The sequence below is a fragment of the Rana temporaria genome, chromosome 10 (assembly GCF_905171775.1).
Source record: "Rana temporaria chromosome 10, aRanTem1.1, whole genome shotgun sequence".
Classification (NCBI taxonomy): domain Eukaryota; kingdom Metazoa; phylum Chordata; class Amphibia; order Anura; family Ranidae; genus Rana; species Rana temporaria.
The window spans coordinates 120686392-120704339 of NC_053498.1; the positions used below are offsets into that span (position 1 = coordinate 120686392).

General features: G+C 46.0%; 1 protein-coding gene across 1 annotated transcript; it reads right to left on the reverse strand.

Moving 5' to 3' along the window:
* Nucleotides 1-3189: 3189 nt before the first annotated feature.
* On the reverse strand, nt 3190-17671 carry SC5D (sterol-C5-desaturase). The gene is made up of 5 exons (XM_040326127.1): nt 17566-17671; nt 12287-12504; nt 6830-6962; nt 6017-6117; nt 3190-5250 (listed from the first exon to the last, which is right to left on the reverse strand). The coding sequence occupies exons 2-5, from the start codon at nt 12494-12496 to the stop codon at nt 4831-4833; spliced, it is 864 nt and encodes a 287-aa protein (XP_040182061.1). The 5' UTR covers nt 12497-12504; nt 17566-17671; the 3' UTR covers nt 3190-4830.
* Nucleotides 17672-17948: the final 277 nt, after the last annotated feature.

The following is a 17948-nucleotide window of genomic DNA, read 5'->3' on the forward strand; positions in this document are numbered from 1 at the left end:
GCTCAGGTGAAGAGAAGGTCAACTGGGAGTCAGTTTCCTAACGAAGGGTTCCCTAATGTCTATGGCTGTGAAATTACAAACATAACCAAAACACAACACTCAAATGGGAACATACTGTGGACTTCTATAGTAAGGCAAGGAGCCACATTCTCATGATTGCCCAACGGGATAGTTAGGATACATGGGGGGTTATTTACCAAAGGCAAATCCACTTTGCACTACAAGTGAAAAGTGCACTTGGAAGTGCAGTCGCTGTAAATCTGGCGGGTAGATCTGAAATGAGCGGAGGCTCTGCTGATTTTATTATCCAATCACGTGCAAGCTAAAATGCTGTTTTTTTATTTTCCTTGCATGTCCCCCCCCCCCCCCGGATCTACAGCGACTGCAATTCCAAGTGCACTTTCATTGCAATTTTAAGTGCACTTTGCACTTGTAGTGCAAAGTGGATTTGCCTTTCGTAAATAACCCCCCATGGTAGCTGAACAAACCTGATCATCTATCTGTGACCACAAAAGGATAAGCGGCTCCAACTGCACCCCGCACTGCGCTAATGTCCCAACACCAACGAACGCAATCATACATTTCACAGTAAGAGCCACCAATATCACCTTCAAGGCTAACATCAATAAGACCTGGCTGAGAAAAGAAGGATTTCTGTAAAGTGAAAACCAGTATAATCATTATGAGATGAAAGCCACACCAAGGACTTTATACCTGAATGTCACTCAGTGGCATCTTATCATATCAAGGGCAAAATCTGTCCTCGTTATTGTGTACACACGTCTGCTCTTTGTCTGTACTACATAGGTTATACAGGAAAGAGGAAAGGAATACTCTGCTGAACATTGTATGATTATATCACAATTACTTAAAGCGGTGGTTCCCCCTAAAACAAATTTCTAACAATAGATTCGTAAGACCCGTTACACTGCGGGTAGGCTGGCTTTTGTTTTTGTTTTTTCGTACATACCTCGATCTCGCCGTTTCGTCCCTTGGCGGTGGGCGTTCCTAGTTGATTGACGTTTCTTTGACGGGCGCATACTGCGCGTCACGACTTTCCGACAGAAGCCGAACGTCATTGCGCAGGCGCCGTATAGAGTCGGCTCTATACGGCGCCTGCGCAGCGACGTTCGGCTTCTTTCGGAAAGTCGTGACGTCACGTATGCGCCCGTCCGAGGAACGTCAATCAACTAGGAACGCCCACTGACAAGGGACGAAACGCCGAGATCGAGGTATGTACTAAAAAAAAAAAAAAAAGCCAGCCTACCCGCAGTGTAACGGGTCTTACGAATGTATTGTTAGAAATGTGTTTTAGGGGGAACCACCCCTTTAATATAAATATGCACCTTCAGATATTCCATAAGACAGATCTGAGTATCACTCCTGATGACTGCATGAAGCAGGACGTCATTAAAAATCACCCGTATCTTGGACGAATGCTGCAGAGAGGGCAGTGGGGAAGCTGCATACTACCCTTTCTTTTTTTAAATTATGAAGGTTTTAGGGAGTTTTGGAAAGGTGGTAATAAGCCCCACTGTTGTTACGTCCCCACCATTTCTTTAGGGCTTCTGTAATGAGGCAAGGATATGAAACAGGTCAGCCATACACAATAAGATCTTGCTTATTTAATTCTTCTAAATTTACCAACAGACCAGTGTGAACGTCCTTAGAAAAATCCAGGCCCTCACTTGTGGTAAATATTGGTTGGACTGACAAATGAAGATCTCACAATGGATGGCCAAGTTTGCAGAGAGCTTTCTGCACGGCATTATGTCTGTCCCACCTAGCTCATCCACAGGCTAATTTAGTAACAATGCTGGGACAACAGGCAACAGTACAGGAGGCACATTGGGGGTGATTTACTAAAACTGGAGAGTCCAAATGCGGGTGCAGCTCTGCATAGAAACCAATCAGCTTCCATGTTTTTGTGTCAAAGCTTAATGGAAAAAGCTGAAGTTAAAAGCCGATTGGCTACCATGCACAACTGCCCCAGATTTTGCACTCTCCAGTTTTAGCAAATCAACCCCGTAGTTCTTAAAATAATATTCAGTTTTCCTATCACTTTAAAATAGTTTGTTTGGGTTAGGCTGGGACAATCTATTTCCATTACACAATGATGCGCTCTCTGTGTAGAATTAGGTATGCGGCGCTGTGTTCCGGTAGAAGTACAGGCAACTTTCCTTCTGCTGCCAGAATTAAAAGGAGTCAGGCTTCAATGCTTCTCGGATATTTAGGGTAAAGCCCTGTACACACGATCGGTTTGTCCGATGAAAACAGACCGATGGACTGTTTCCAACAGGCAAACCGATCGTGTGTGGGCCCCATCGGTTTTTTTTCCATCGGTGAAAAAAAATAGAACAAGTTTTAAATTTTTCCTATGGATAAAAAAAAATGATAGAAAAAAAAAACGATCGTCTGTGTGGAAGTCCATCGGTCAAAAATCCACGCATGTGACGTAAAACACACAACGTGCTGAAAAAAACGAAGTTCAATGCTTCCGAGCATGCGTCGACTTGATTCTGAGCATGCGTGGATTTTTAACGCGTGGTTGTGCCTACTAACGATCGGTTTTGACCTATCGGTTACCAGTCCATAGGTTAATTTTAAAGCAAGTTGTCTTTTTTTTAACCTATGGTTAAATAACTTATAGGGCCCACACACGATCGGTTTTGACCGATGAAAACGGTCCTTCAGACCGTTGTCCTCTGGTTAACCTATCATGTGTACCAGGCCTTAATGTATGTAGCTTATGCTACTAGAACACATTACACATTATGTAATGGAAATAGTTCATTTGGACCAGCTTATCCCAAACATGCTGTTTAAAGTGACATGAAACCTGGAATTCTACCTAAAGTAAGTTTTAACCTTTCCCCGCTGTCACAAATACGTATCTTTGTTTTGTATTTGTATTACATTCAAATCACCAATCCCCAGCCCCACCGATAGCTCCCAGTCACAATGGGTTCGATTTACTAAAACTGTAGAGTAGAAAATCTGGTGAAGCTGTGCACGATAGCCAATCAGCTTCTAACTTCAGCTTGTTTAATTAAAGTGGTTGTAAACTCCTACACGCCACCTTTACAAATTGCACTCCTGTGACCCATAGGAGAAGCCCAGCCTAAAAATCTCAGGCTGGACTTCTCCTTTAAATAATCAGGAAGCCCATGCAAGCAAAATGCACACATATAATTGGTATTCCCAGGCACATCAGGAATAGGAGAATTTATTTTATAATGATTTTTTTGGTGGCGAGTCAAATATACAGTTAAAATTACAATACAATTTTTGGACACTTTTTCTTGAATATTGAAAATCAAAATCTGGACGTAACCATTAACATTTACCACCAAAAGAAGACCTGATTTGTCCTGAATAAAGCCAGGTTCTGCATTATACGACAAAAATGCTAAAACCTCAATCACTGACAGAGCGAACCGTCTACCTTCCCTTCCATCCTCCTTCACAGCATTAGCTTTATTGGAACAGTACAGGTGATTTTTAAAGGCCAAATGAGCATTCAGTTTAAATCACTTTCGGGTCCATCAAAACTAAAATGCGTGCAAAGTCTTACAGTTTGCTTTCTTTAGAAAGCATCTACAATCCGAGTAGAAAAGCCTGTCCCCTGCCAGCATGCTGAAGAGTGGGACTTGCTCTCTCTGTGAAAGCAGTGGTCTCTATGCAGAGGCCTGACGCTCTCTCTGTGAAAGCAGTGGTCTCTATGCAGAGGCCTGACGCTCTCTCTGTGAAAGCAGTGGTCTATATGCAGAGGCCTGACACTCTCTCTGTGAAAGCAGTGGTCTCTATGCAGAGGCCTGACGCTCTCTCTGTGAAAGCAGTGGTCTCTATGCAGAGGCCTGACGCTCTCTCTGTGAAAGCAGTGGTCTCTATGCAGAGGCCTGACGCTCTCTCTGTGAAAGCAGTGGTCTCTATGCAGAGGCCTGACGCACCCCATGCTGACAAAGCTAGAGCTCTCCAATCAGCAGGGAGGGTTTTTTTGATTGGAGAGCTCTAGCTGAACATGCATATACATGTCTGTTAGGACTGTTCAGTTATTGATTTAAGAAAATATATGTTTTCCTAGGACCTGGAGAGTACATGATTAATATGGATTATGAAGATTTTCACATGTCAAGGATCCTATTGGCAAGCGAAGCAACCCCCATATTTATTTCTACTCTGCATTTAGCTGCTGAGCTGTGATGCTTCTATCAGGACTCTTTGGCCCTGTATGCTGTTGTTTAAAGTGGAACTCTGAACAAAGAAATGCCACCACCCCCCTCCCCCACACACACTTTCCCATACAGCTCCTCTTCTACCACAGATATTAAAAAAAATTAACTTTAAATCTAAAAACTTACTATTACCCTCCCTCCAGGTCCAGGTTGAAGTCGGATACTTGATTTGTGTCATGCTCTTCCCTAACTGGGAGAGAACAATGGTGCATTGGTCTGCCCAAGGTTTAAAGCATCACCGTTCTGGGCTCAGATGATGGGCCAGCAAAGGTGGCCGCCTTGGACGCTTCAGCAAGAAGGGGGTGCAAATGGGGCAAAACTTGCAATCTATTTTAAAGGTAGCTCACAGCTCATTGGGGGCGGGGGGGAATGCACACTTAAGCCTTTTTGCCTTGGGTACTAAAGGACCTTGACCCAGCGCTGGGCCAAGGGAAGGCCTTCATTACAGAAAATAAATATTTTTGTACCCCTAACAGGTCTGCCCAGAGTTCCACTTAAATTACTGCCATCCTGTATATAGATTTTAGTTGAGCTGGTATGATATCGCGATGTGGTCCATACTAAATCGGTAAATAAATGTTTTCCATTATGGGTCTTAGTTGCTCTTCTTGTCCATGCCATTCTCTAGACGCTCTTTGGCCTCCAGTTTCCGGCAAACATCATGTGGACTGTTTCCTTCCAGAGCAGAGGGGTTCTTGTAGGATCCTCCAATTTTATCCCACAGGGTGAAATACTGGCCGAAGTTGTAGTCGAAATAAAGGTGATGGTCGGTGTGATGGGCAGCGCCATTGATGACGCTCTCCAGGAGTTTGGGGACACGGTAGTCACCGTCGTGTATGGAGACGGTCCAGATGTTGACAAAGATGTAGAGACCCAGGTAGGTGACCTTGTGTAGAGGGAAGATGAAAGGGTAAATGTGGTACGGAAGACTCTGCAGGAAGCCATCAATGGGGTGGAAGGCATGGCTGGCAAAGGGTGTTGTCACTTTCCACTTGTGGTGGGGTTTGTGGATAGTCTGAAAGATACAAGGATAACATTTGCTTTTACTCTAGTTTTATAAATGGGAATCTGTGCTGAGAGAAGTATAAGGCTACCCTCTTTCACTGATCGATAACAGCTACCCATGACATCAAGCCCTCTATTGTCCATCCCACCTACTTGTGTCTAAGCTCAGACATCAGTAGAAACTAGAGCTTCCAGTTCAGGAGGCACCAATGGAAAGCCAGTGAATAAGCATGGTTTGGTAAAGAGTTGTACACACGGGTCGAATATCAAGCGGTATCAGATGGTTCAATAGAAACCGACCGACATTCGGCCCGTATTGTACAGCAGCTGGTCCGACAGAACCAGCTGAACGTCTGGCTTCTGTCAAAAGGGACATGACAGAAAAAGGTCTGCCGATCGGCATTTGATCAGCACTCTCAGCCATGAGATCTGATTCCAGTGCAGACCAAAAAAAAAGGGTCCTACACCTTTATAGTGCCAATGTGATGCGATTTCAGCCATACAGTTTGTATGGCTGAAATCGCATCGCACAGACATCACATGTGAACTGAACAGCAATGCGGTGCGAATCACATGCGATGTCTGGCATCGCACTAGTGTGAACCGGGCCTAAATGTTATTCAGTTAGGGTTTCTGTCTACTTTAATAGTAATGATTACTTGCTACACATCCGCGAGTACAACAAATATTGATTGCAATTTTTCATTAACCAGCAAGGCCCAGCACACCTATCTCATCCGCATTTCCATCCCCCCCCCCCCCCCCCGGTATCATACCTTATAGATGAGCTTGTGGTGCAGGAATCGATGGATCCAATAGATGGCCATATCAGTGAAGAACAGGAAGGAGAACATGCTCAGGATCACTCCAAACCAGCCTGAAATTAAATCAAAAGACAACTTATCCACTGCCATCTAAAGCCCCATACACATCATCAGACTTCCAACTGAATTTTCCATGGATTTTGCTCTGATGGGTGTTGTCCGCAAACTTGGTTGGACTTTTTCAGCCAACAAACACGAACGTAGTGACTGGTTTTTCTGCTCTTTACCGCCACCCTTCGAGCAACTTCTGCTATATATATATATATAATCTTTTGGGGTTCTAAGCACCAGTAATTTTCAAGCAAAAAAATACTAATTTAAACTTTTAAACAAAAAGTTCCAGAAAAGGCCTGGTCTTCAAGTGGTTAGTAGTTATAGCTGTTTACAATGGGGCTAGGGGAGGCATGCCATAGGTCTGACGGGCCCCAAATGGAGGCCACATGTTTTAATTGTAAGCAGTAGAACAGCATTATTTTTGGCAGGTTAAACCTGAACTGTAATTTGTCAAAAGGGAAAAGGTGACCATTTCCAAACATATGCCATAGGTGTGTCACTCTATAGGATTTCCACTTAGAAGTGTATGGTAGCTTAGCTAGGTCAGACCATGCCTTTAATAAAATGTCAATATGCATCTGAGGACCACCGACCAGTGTGTGACAATGAAAATTATGAAAATGATGGAGATTGCGGCCCATCTACTCACTGAGTCCCAGCGACACATTAAGTCATGAAGTATTTAAAATGAAAGTCCCGAGAGGCATTTACCATAGGGGGAACTGTTGATGTTGTCATAGAGTCTACTGTAGCCCCGAACTTCAGCAAAAAACAGGGCGACCGTGGGGACGCTCATCCAAGGCATAGACTTCAGGGAGAAGAAGATTTCTCGTCGGACTTGGTTCTACAAACAAGAAAAACACTGATAAGGCAACACCACTGCTTCAGTCCTGCACTCAAGTTTTCCTGATGTATATTTCTCCATGCGCTGGAAAAAGCATCGGTCAGGCAGTGCTGATGCAGAGAACTATTCCCACAACGGAGGACATATTAAAGCCCAGCTCCAGACTCTGGATCTTCTCACGCTGTTCACCCTCCACACCCCTTGGAGCATCCCTGACTCCGTAAAATGAAATTAACTTTGCACCTTGGTATGGTCCACTTATTCAAGGTCTTTGCATAAAAGACCTGTAGGGTGTTATAGTTACATAATCACCGTTCCCTGACTTCTGTAGTGCAGGGGGTGATGTCATCCCTCTGCTGACAAAATCTCTGGGAATGCAGAGTAGTTATCCAAATCTTGTAAAAAAACACTGCAGTGATATTTGGGGATCTGGCAAAAAGAGGAGGATATCACTCTCATCTAGGCACTGCAGGAGGAGATCCAGGGAAGGCCCCCATGGGTACTTTAGGAAGCATTTTAGGAAGTGGGAGGTGGTCTTGAATAAGCAGACCTTGCTACTGCGATATAAGTTCCACTTAAGATCCATCTGTTTCTTCATGTGTCAAATACCTGTTCCCCGACATACGCTGTGGATCCACGATGCGTGTTGTGGGAGGAGCATGGTCGCCATCAGGAATTATGGGGCCCCTTACACAGCTTCAGGCATGGGCCCCCTGGAGCAGAGAACCGGTGGGTGGGGGGGGGGGTGTTGCCGCCTTAAATTGAGAAGCGGGGGGGCCACCACGAATTGAGAAGGGGGGGGGGTGGGCCTTTACAAAAAAAAAAAAAATTGAAATAAAGAAAAAAGAAATATATATTATATATATATATATATATATATATATATATATATATATATATATATATATATATATATATATATATATAATATAAAAGGGGGGTAGCCATCCGGGGCCCTGGGGACCTCTGGGCCCTTTAATAGAAATAAAAAATAAATAAAAAATATATATTTATTTATTTTTAAAAAGAGGTTGCCATCTGGGGACCTCTGGGCCCTTTAATAAAAATAAAAAATAAAACTCTGGGCCCTTTAATAAAAAAAAAATATATACAAAAAAAAGAAATAAACATAAAGAAAAAGAAAAGGGGGGTTGCCACCCAGGGCCCTGGGGACCTCTGGGCCCTTTAATAATAATAAATAAATAAATATATATATATATATATATATATATATATATATATATATATATATATAAGAATTGGCCCTTTAATAAAAAATAAAATAAAAATATATTAAAATATATATATATTTTTTTATAAAAAAAATAAATAAAAAAAAAAGGGGGGGGGTTGCCATCTGGGGCCCTGGGGGCCTCCGGACCCCTTACAGGTGTTCTGCCTGTACCCCCCTGATGGCGGCCCTGGGGAGGAGTAGATATGCACCTAGAACTGTCGAATACTTGCAGCGATGGGGGGGGGGGGTGGATGGATTTTGAAATACAGTCCACGCTCTATTTCTACAGCATGGGCTTTGTTTATAGGCGATGAGATGGTCATTTTACCAAAGGATGAAAAATAGGTGAGCAATAGAAGCCCCATATTTGTCTTCATAAAATATTTAGCAGAATTGTGTTGACAGTAATGATAAATACATCTGTACTAAGAAAATCTTTAAGTGGGGCGGCCAACATGCCAGAAAACGCATAGCTGATGTAAGAAAAGAGCAAATCAAATTGTAAATTGGGCAACTCCATTCTTTCTCAGAAAATTGTGAAATTCTTTATTTACTTGAATACGTCAAATCCTATATACCTTGAACCGCAGTGAATGACGCAATTCATGGACTTTGATCGCCCTTGTTCATTAAATGCAGATTGATATTCATGTTTACTGGTATACTAAAAATGTAAATAGGAATATGGGCTATGGGAAAAAAGAAACCCTTATGCCGAGTACACACGAGAGGATTGATCCGCGGATACGGTCCGCCGGACCGTATCCGCGGATAAATCCTCTCGAGGATTTCCGCGGATTTTGATCCGATGGAGTGTACTCACCATCGGATCGAAATCCGTGCCGAAATCCCATCGCGATGACGCGTCGCGCCGTCGCCGCGATTATGACGCGGAGACGTGCGCGACGCTGTCATATAAGGAATTCCACGCATGCGTCGAATCATTACGACGCATGCGGGGGATTCATTCGGACGGATGGATCCGGTGAGTCTGTACAGACCAGCGGATCAATCCGTTGGGATGGATTCCAGCGGATAGATTTTAAAGCATGTCTTAAAATTTTTATCCGCTGGAAATCCATCCCAGGGGATAAAAATCCGCGGAAACAGATCCGCTGGAGTGTACACACCATAGGATCTATCCGCTGGAGCCGGTCCGCGGATCAATTTCAGCGGATGGATCCTCTCGTGTGTACGGGGCCTTATACTCACAGAGAGGATGCAGCATCGATTCGATGCTGCATTTGTCCCTCGCCGGCTTCAGACCGAGATCTGATCAAACATACAACATTGATCGCTCAGTTCTACCCTACATGACTGTCAGCCAGCGGGAGTCAGTCTCTGCTCTCCCCTCCAGTGCTTACTGGAGCGCTGGGCTGTGAAGGGGCTGGGTCAGGCTCTCGGCAGATAACTAAGATGCTGAGCCAGGTTCCGGTGCAGGCTTCTGGGTGGATCCTGACCATGTGGTCCAGAGCCTGGATCAGCTCTGTAACATCAGCCGGCAGTTGGCTGAAAACATGTCACAGGAGTGCAGAACGAACTACACTCCTGTGACTCATAGGAAATGTATGCAGGGCTGGTGCAAGGATTTTGTCTACTAGGGCGAAGGTACATTTTGGTGCCCCCCAACAACCGTCCTGCCGCCACCCCCCCCTACAATGCAAACCTCCACCCCACATGGCACAAAAGGTGGGCAGAGACTGCGGGCATAGCACAAGAGAGAGATAGTCAGAGACTGCATACATTGCACAAGAGGTGGGCAGAGACTGTGGGCATGGCACAAGAGGTGGGCAGACACGGCACAATAGAAAGACGGTCAGAGACTGCAGACACGGCACAAGAGATGGGCAGAGACTGCGGGCATGGCACAAGAGGTGGGCAGACTGCAGGCATGGCACAAGAGGTGGGCAGACTGCAGGCATGGCACAAGAAGTGGGCAGAGATTGCAATGTGTGGGACACTAAACACCCTGAATAAGCAGCGGGGCTGGTGACACACTAGTGTGCTCCTACCAGGCAAGTGACTGAAGCCAAATGCCACAGCTTTTTCCGACGCTCTGCACCAGGATTCGTCGGGACTCCAGGGCTAATCGAGAAGGTATGAATTTACTGCCCCCACCACCATGGCGCCTTATGGTGGCACTGGCCCTGAATGAATGGGCAAAATAGCTTTGGACATACTTCTCCTTAAAGCGGAGGTTCACCCTAAAAAAACAACAATGTTTCATCCAAACCAGCATACTAGCGTCAGCTACAGTATGTCAGGTTTTTTTTTTTTTTGCGCTGTACTTACCGTTTAATCGTCCACTTTCGTTTCAGACTTCGGCGGGGAAATAGGCATTCCTATGAAGAGGGGAACATGATTGACGTCCGGCTATGGCGCGTCACGCGTTCCGAAAATAGCCGGACTAGGACTCGGCTCTTCACGACGCTATACGGCGCCTGTGCACAGACTAGGAGCTGACTGCGCAGGCGCCGTAAATATCCGAGTCCTATTTCGGCTATTTTCAGAACGCGTGACGCGCCATAGCCGGACGTCAATCATGTTCCCCTCTTCATAGGAACGCCTATTTCCCCGCCGGAGTCTGAAACGAAAGTGGACGATTAAACGGTAAGTACAGCGCAAAAAAAAAACAAAAAAACGACATACTGTAGCTGACGCTAGTATGCTGGTTTGGATGGTAGATAAAGAATTTTTTTTTTTTTTAGTTGTGAGAATGACATTAGGCTGTTTTTTTTTTTTTTTTCTTTCCTTGCCGTACATACCGTTTTATCTATATTTTCACCGCGGCTTCTGGGTATGTAATCTGCGGGACTGGGTGTTCCTATTCACATGTTAATTGATTGACATGCTTCCGACCGGCGCATACAGCGCATCACGAGTTGCCGAAAGAAGCCGAACATCGGTGCGCAGGCACCGTATAGAGCCGACTCGCAGTCCGGCTTCTTTCGGCAACTCGTGACGCGCTGTATGCGCCGTTCGGAAGCATGTCAATCAATTAACATGTGAATAGGAACGCCCAGTCCCGCAGATTGCATAACCGGAAGCCGCGGTGAAAATATAGATAAAACGGTATGTACGGCAAGGAAATAAAAAAAAAAAACAGCCTAATATAATTCTCACAACTCGGCTCAATGTAAAGTTAGAATTTTTTTTTGGGTGAACCCCCGCTTTAAGGAGTGTGTTGAAGAAGAGATCTGCCAGTTCTAAAGCCGTCTAGGATGCCTTGACACCTCCCTGGCTCTTTGGATGTGTCCCAGAACTCTACAGTAGTAAGGTCTACAGGTCTATGTGTAAAAGAAGTAATGTTTCCCACAACAACCTACAAGACTGCAGATTTTGGCCCAGATTCTCGTAGAATCGCCTATCTTTAGGCGGGCGCAGCGCATCTGAGATACACTACGCCGCCGTAACTTAAAGCGGCATGTCCCATATTCTCAAAGAACTTGCACTTTAAGTTACGCCGGCGTAGTGTAACTGGGCTGGTGTAATCACGCCTAATTCAAATGTGGAAGTGGTGGGCGTGTTTTATGGAAATTAATCGTGACCCCACGTATTCGACGCTTTTTTAGAATGGCGCATCACGGCAAATTTTCAAATTAAATTGCACCTGCTCAATGCCTAGTCGACGTGAACGTAACTTACGTCCAGCCCCATTCACAGACGACTTACGCAAACGACGTAAAACGTGAAAAATGTTATGCTGTTCCGACGTCCATACCTAACATTGGTACGCCTCATAGAGCAGGGGTAACTTTACGCCCAAAAAAGCCTAACGTAAACAACGTAAAAAAAAGCGCTGGCTGCACGTACGTATGCAACTTAGATACGACGGAGTAAGAGACTCACGCCGGTCGGATCTAAGACAAATCAATGCGTAACTGATTCTAAGAATCAGGCGCATAGATACGACGCCTCAAACTCAGAGTTACGACGGCGTATCTGGAGATACGCCGGCGTAACTCCTACGAGAATCTGGGCCTTTGTGTCATAATGATTCCAGAATTTTGCCAATAATCCAAATAATTCACTGGTGATAGACCCCCCCGATCACCAGAAGTCATCTCTGTCCCCCCTCAGTCCTCCTCACCTTCAGATACTGTGGATGTTTCATCAGTGAGTGGTCGAATACAAAATAATAGCTGAGGGCTCCAAACAAAAGGTAGATGACGAAGCCGCCAAGATTGGTGACGATTAGGAGGCTGATGATCTGCCGGATGGGCTCATCTTCTGGCCAGGATGCCGGGTAGACGTAGGGGGTTAAGCAGTAATAGTCTGCGACATTTAGAACAAGGTCCATGGTTGTATCTGGAAGAGAAAATGACACAATAGGTAGTAGTAGCCAGTAACATTTAACCTGACTAGCGTGTCAGGAACATGCCCCAACATATATATCCTGGGGACCATCTCCAATGTAGCGCTATCAAGACGCAGACCACTTGCCAATCTTTGTTTAATGGCTGGCCTGCTCAATTTTTTAAACAAAAATTTCCAAACATTACATAAAAGGAGTTTTGAGTTTTCAGCAGTCCTTGGCAAAATCAATACTTCATACCAGTGTCTCCTGGCTTATTCTAGACTAGTGGTGGTCAACTTTCTTGATATAGAAGGCATAAGAAGCCCTGACATCACCAAAGGGCAGCACATACAATTCAGTGAATACTTATTAATAGAGACAGCAGACACACAACAGGTTATAGAGAAAGACTACGGGAATAATACAGGAGAGGATCACAAGCTGCAGACATGATACAGGAGATGATCAGAGACCACAGACATGATACAGGAGATGATCAGAGACCACAGACATGATACAGGAGATGATCAGAGACCGCAGACATGATACAGGAGATGATCAGAGACCGCAGACATGATACAGGAGATGGTCAGAGACCGCAGACATGATACAGGAGATGGTCAGAGACCACAGACATGATACAAGAGATGGTCAGAGACTGCAGACATGATACAGGAGATGGTCAGAGACCACAGACATGATACAAGAGATGTTCAGAGACCACAGACATGATACAGGAGATGATCAGAGACCGCAGACATGATACAGGAGATGATCAGAGACCGCAGACATGATACAGGAGATGATCAGAGACCGCAGACATGATACAGGAGATGATCAGAAACCACAGACATGATACAGGAGATGATCAGAGACTGCAGACATGATACAGGAGATGGTCAGAGACTGCAGACATGATACAGGAGATGGTCAGAGACTGCAGACATGATACAGGAGATGGTCAGAGACTGCATACATGATACAGGAGATGGTCAGAGACTGCAGACATATTACATGAGGTTGGAAAAAATGTATTCTATAACAGGGCAATAGGGAGATACAGATGAGTGTCTGCAGGGGTCCTGAGGGTGCATGAAAAGTGGCAAAGTGCTGCAGGTTGGGCACCAGGGTTCTAGATACACAGGCTTCAGGCCCTTGTCTGTCTCTCCTGCAGACAATTCTCAAAAACACATCCACACAGTGTCCCAAAGCTCTCCATTGTACTGGTCCACAGCGGTCTCCTCTGTCCCCAGTGGACCCTTGAACCATTCAGAACCCACACTAAGAAGGCTGTCCACACCTGAACAATCAGGATGCCGATTGTTGGCAAATGGGGGTCCAAGGTTGGAGGCTTCATCCCACCCAATACTCTACAAAGTCTCTAGACTCCAGGACCCAAACAAAGATTTACTAATCCTGGAGAACTCTGACAATCCATTCTCCTCCACATGAGACACTCAACTAGCATAGGTGAGAACCCTTTGTGCCACCAACTTTTCTTCATACCGTGACAAGGCACAGAGCAACAGCCACACAGATAACTCTGCCACCTCCAGCAAATCATCAGGGGAGGTGGGAAGTCAGACTTTAATTGTCCAAGAATAGGATTCAATAGACTGACAAGCGTGGACCTCTCACCACTGGAAGAGGGCACTATGGGAGGTAAGTCCTCCATAATGTGTAATCATGATGCTCCTACTGGTCCATTATGGCAATAACCCTGAGCAACCACAGAAGCACTTTAATTCCAAAAGCTAAGATTTCCTCAAACTTCAGTTGGATTTTAACCCTGTTATTCAGCGGATTCAGATCAAGCGGATCTTCAATCAGAAGACTCGATGTGCCAGTTTTTCTTAGTATTTATGATTCTTTGTGTGAGCCATTGGCTCCCGCTGCTGACGATCATGGCCAGTGAGGAGGGATCGGGGGCGGGGCTGAGTCACTCTCCGTGTTTCTTATTAACACACAGAGGCAGCTCAGTAGCGAGCATGCATGAGTGCCCCCATAGCAAGCGGCCTGCACCACTGAACAGATCAGGTAAGTAGAACACGTTTGTTATTTTTTTATTTTATTTTTTATCAAATTCAATCCTTTAGGCCCCATTCACACTTGTGTGACTTGTCATGTGACTTTGGACTCCAAACTCATATGACAAGTCACACCCCATGTTTCCCAATGAGTATCGTTCATGACTGTGCAACTTAAAGAGGAGGTCCAGGAAAAAAAAATGAAAAGCCAGCAGCTACACACACTGCACACTTACCTGTCCTGGAGGCCTGCGATGTCGGCAGTAAGGTTCCAGGCGTGAAGCCGGAACCCTACTGTGCATGCGCGAGGCCCGCTCTCCTCTCTCCTATTAGCCCGGCGGCCAGAGGAGGAGGAGCAGGTTTCGATGTAAACCCTTAACTGTCATATGAAAGACGCACCTGCATGGGATACATGTGACGTATGTGTGACTTTATAAGCGACAAACAAATATAGTCTGCTTTTTGACCCCTGTCCCAGCCCGTCCCTTCTACCAAGAAGCCCCTTTCGAGCAAATTGTCCATCTATCCCTGTTTCTGGTGTCCCCAACTTAACCCTAGCCTAATCCTGATCCTCCTCCAAGAGAAATAAACTCTAACCCTAGCCTAACCATAACCCTAATCCTCCTCCTAGCCATAACCCTTCTGCAAGACAAATAAGCCCTAGCCTTAACCACAGCCCTAAGACCCCTTTCACACTGGAGCGTTTTTTTGCGGGCGCTATCGCTCTAAAAATATCGCCTGCAAATCGACCTGAAACAGCGGCTGCTGTTTCTCCAGTGTGAAAGCCCCGAGGGCTTTCACACTGGGGCGGTGCGCTAGCAGGACCACTCCAAAAGTCCTAATAGCCGCATCTTTGGAGAGGTGAAGGAGCGGTGTGTTTACCGCTTCCCCACCGCTCCTTCCCATTGAAAGCAATGGCAAATCGCGGCTACACTGCCGGCGGCAATGCACCTCTGCAGAGGCACATTGCCGGCTGTATTAACCCTTTTTCAGCCGCTAGCGGGGGTAAAACCGCACTGCTAGCAGCCGAATACCGCCACAATTCCAGCGGTAAAGCACCGCTAAACATAGCGGCGCTTTACCGCCACTGCCCGCCCCAGTGTGAAAGGGGCCTAACCCTAGCCATAACCCTAACCACAGCCATGACACTAGCCATAACCTAACCACAGCCATGACACTAGCCATAACCTAACCACAGCCATGACACTAGCCATAACCTAACCACAGCCATGACCCTAACCACAGCCATGACCCTAACCCCAGCCATGACCCCAACCCCAGCCATGACCCCAACCCCAGCCATAACCCGTCTGCAAGAGAAATAAGCCCTAACCCTATCCCTGGCCATAATCCTAACCACAGCTCTAAACCTAACCTTAACCACAGCTATAACCCAAACTTAACCAAAGCCATAACTCTAGCCAAAACCTTACCCTAGCCATAACCCTAAACCTAGCCATAACCCTAACCACAGCCATGACCCTAAACCTAGCCATGACCCTAAACGTTACCCTAGCCATAACCCTAACCGCAGCCATAACCCTAACCGCAGCCATAACCCGTCTGCAAGAGAAATAAGCCCTAACCCTATCCCTGGCCATAATCCTAAACCTAACCTTAACCACAGCTATAACTCTAGCCATAACCCTAAACCTAGCCATAACCCTAACCATAGCCATGACCCTAAACCTAACCATAAACCTAAACTTAACCCTAGCCATAACCCTAACCGCAGCCATAACCCTAACCGCAGCCCTTGCCATCACTGTGGCAGGAAAAGGAATTGTGTCACACCATGTAGGTTATTATTAGTCAAAGTCGCACTCATCCAATATAGCAACAAAGTCGCACTGTAAATCGCACGATTTGGAAGTCACACAAGTGTGAATGGAGACTTACAATCACTTTGAAAGCCTACAAACCACTTCTAGGTGGTTATACCAGGATCACGCTCTGGCTGTGGGGATCATTGTGTAATGCCAGCAGTCGGCTTTCTGGTAAAAGTAATCCGAGGAGCTCTGCAGCCGCCTGATCACTTTTACAGGACTGGAAGGGGACCCCCCCCCACCACACAATTATAAAGTGTGACATGTTGGGTATCTGTTTATTGGGCACCACATCATCTTTTATATGTTACCAGAATCTATCATTATATGTTATTATATTGTGTGTGCTTGTACCAAAAGTCATACAGGTGTACATAGGTGTGCGCAGCCTATTGCATTAGGGTATGCACCCCAAAGCCCAAACACACACTACCGATCACTCATGATGTTCATTCAGAAAGGAAAGCGTCGGTAAATTACATATTTACTGGCCCCTTCCCCACTCCTAAAACATCCCAACAGCCGATAGGAGAGGAGGGAAGCTGGCAGCACTGCGGGGGTAGAGATAGGAGCCAGGGCAGTAGAGGGAATCTGTGATGCACAGGGTGATTAGGGTGTGCCTGGGCACACCTGGCACACCCTTTGCACACGCCTACGCAGGTGTATTTCTTCCCGACAATCTGTGTTTGATAAATGGATAATGGACATCATGTGACAGAAAAAGAAACAAGCACCATTTTATTCTCCGGGGACTTTGCTTTCAGATTATAGATCATCTTTGTAAAGTTCTACATCATTTTCTCAGCAAAAAAAAAAAAAAGCGCCAATGTTTAATGTCTAAGAGAAATGTCAGAATTGGCACGGGTGGCAAGTGGTTAACGGGCCGCCAGAAAAGGGTTAACAGAGCGCACGTTACATATGCCATAACACGCCTCTATGTGAATGGGCCTCTAAAGGACCGTGTCTGACTGCGCCTGCTCAGCTTAGCCAATGATAAATGTCCCAGAGACACCCCCTACCCCAATCATTTCTTGCTCAGGTGTCACAGAGACAGGAAGTGAGGGAATATCCTCACACTGGGGTCACAGGCAGGGGGCTGTGTATACAAGAAGTGAGGTATGTGCGGGAATACACGGTATATACACCCTTCTATAGGACGGACATGTACAATACACACACAATACAGGTCCATACACACTCTCCCCTCCCGCCTCATTACCTGGTGCCGGTGTCCCCCTCCCGGTGTCCCGCTCTGTCAGGTGCGAGTGACAGTAGGCGGAACCTGCTCTCTGTTGTGACAGCGGAGAACGGGGCGGGACTAGATGGACTGATGTGACGTCACCCTCCATGGCACTGGCGAGACGATCGACAGGCCGGCCATGTGATGGCGAGGAGAGCGGCGATTGGACGCCCAGTTGTCTCCAGTCGGCTTGGGGCCCGCCTGTTCTCAAGGTAATTGGGGCGGAGATTAAAAGCGGAAGCGTTGCTAAGAGACGGGATTTTAGCGAGGGCGAGGTGGGGCGTGCTGAGGAGGAGGCGGGTCTAGTTAGTAGATTATGGAAGCCCGCCAATTTCCAGTCACAGGGTCTCAGTGTAGCGTGT

Coding starts and splice junctions, on each gene's coding strand:
- SC5D (XM_040326127.1), bottom strand. CDS start 12,496: ATGGACCTTGTTCTAAATGTCGCAGACTATTACTGCTTAACCCCCTAC. Junction 6,963..12,286: donor AACATCCACAGTATCTGAAG/GTGAGGAGGACT, acceptor TCTTGTTTGTAG/AACCAAGTCCGACGAGAAAT. Junction 6,118..6,829: donor CATCAACAGTTCCCCCTATG/GTAAATGCCTCT, acceptor ATTTAATTTCAG/GCTGGTTTGGAGTGATCCTG.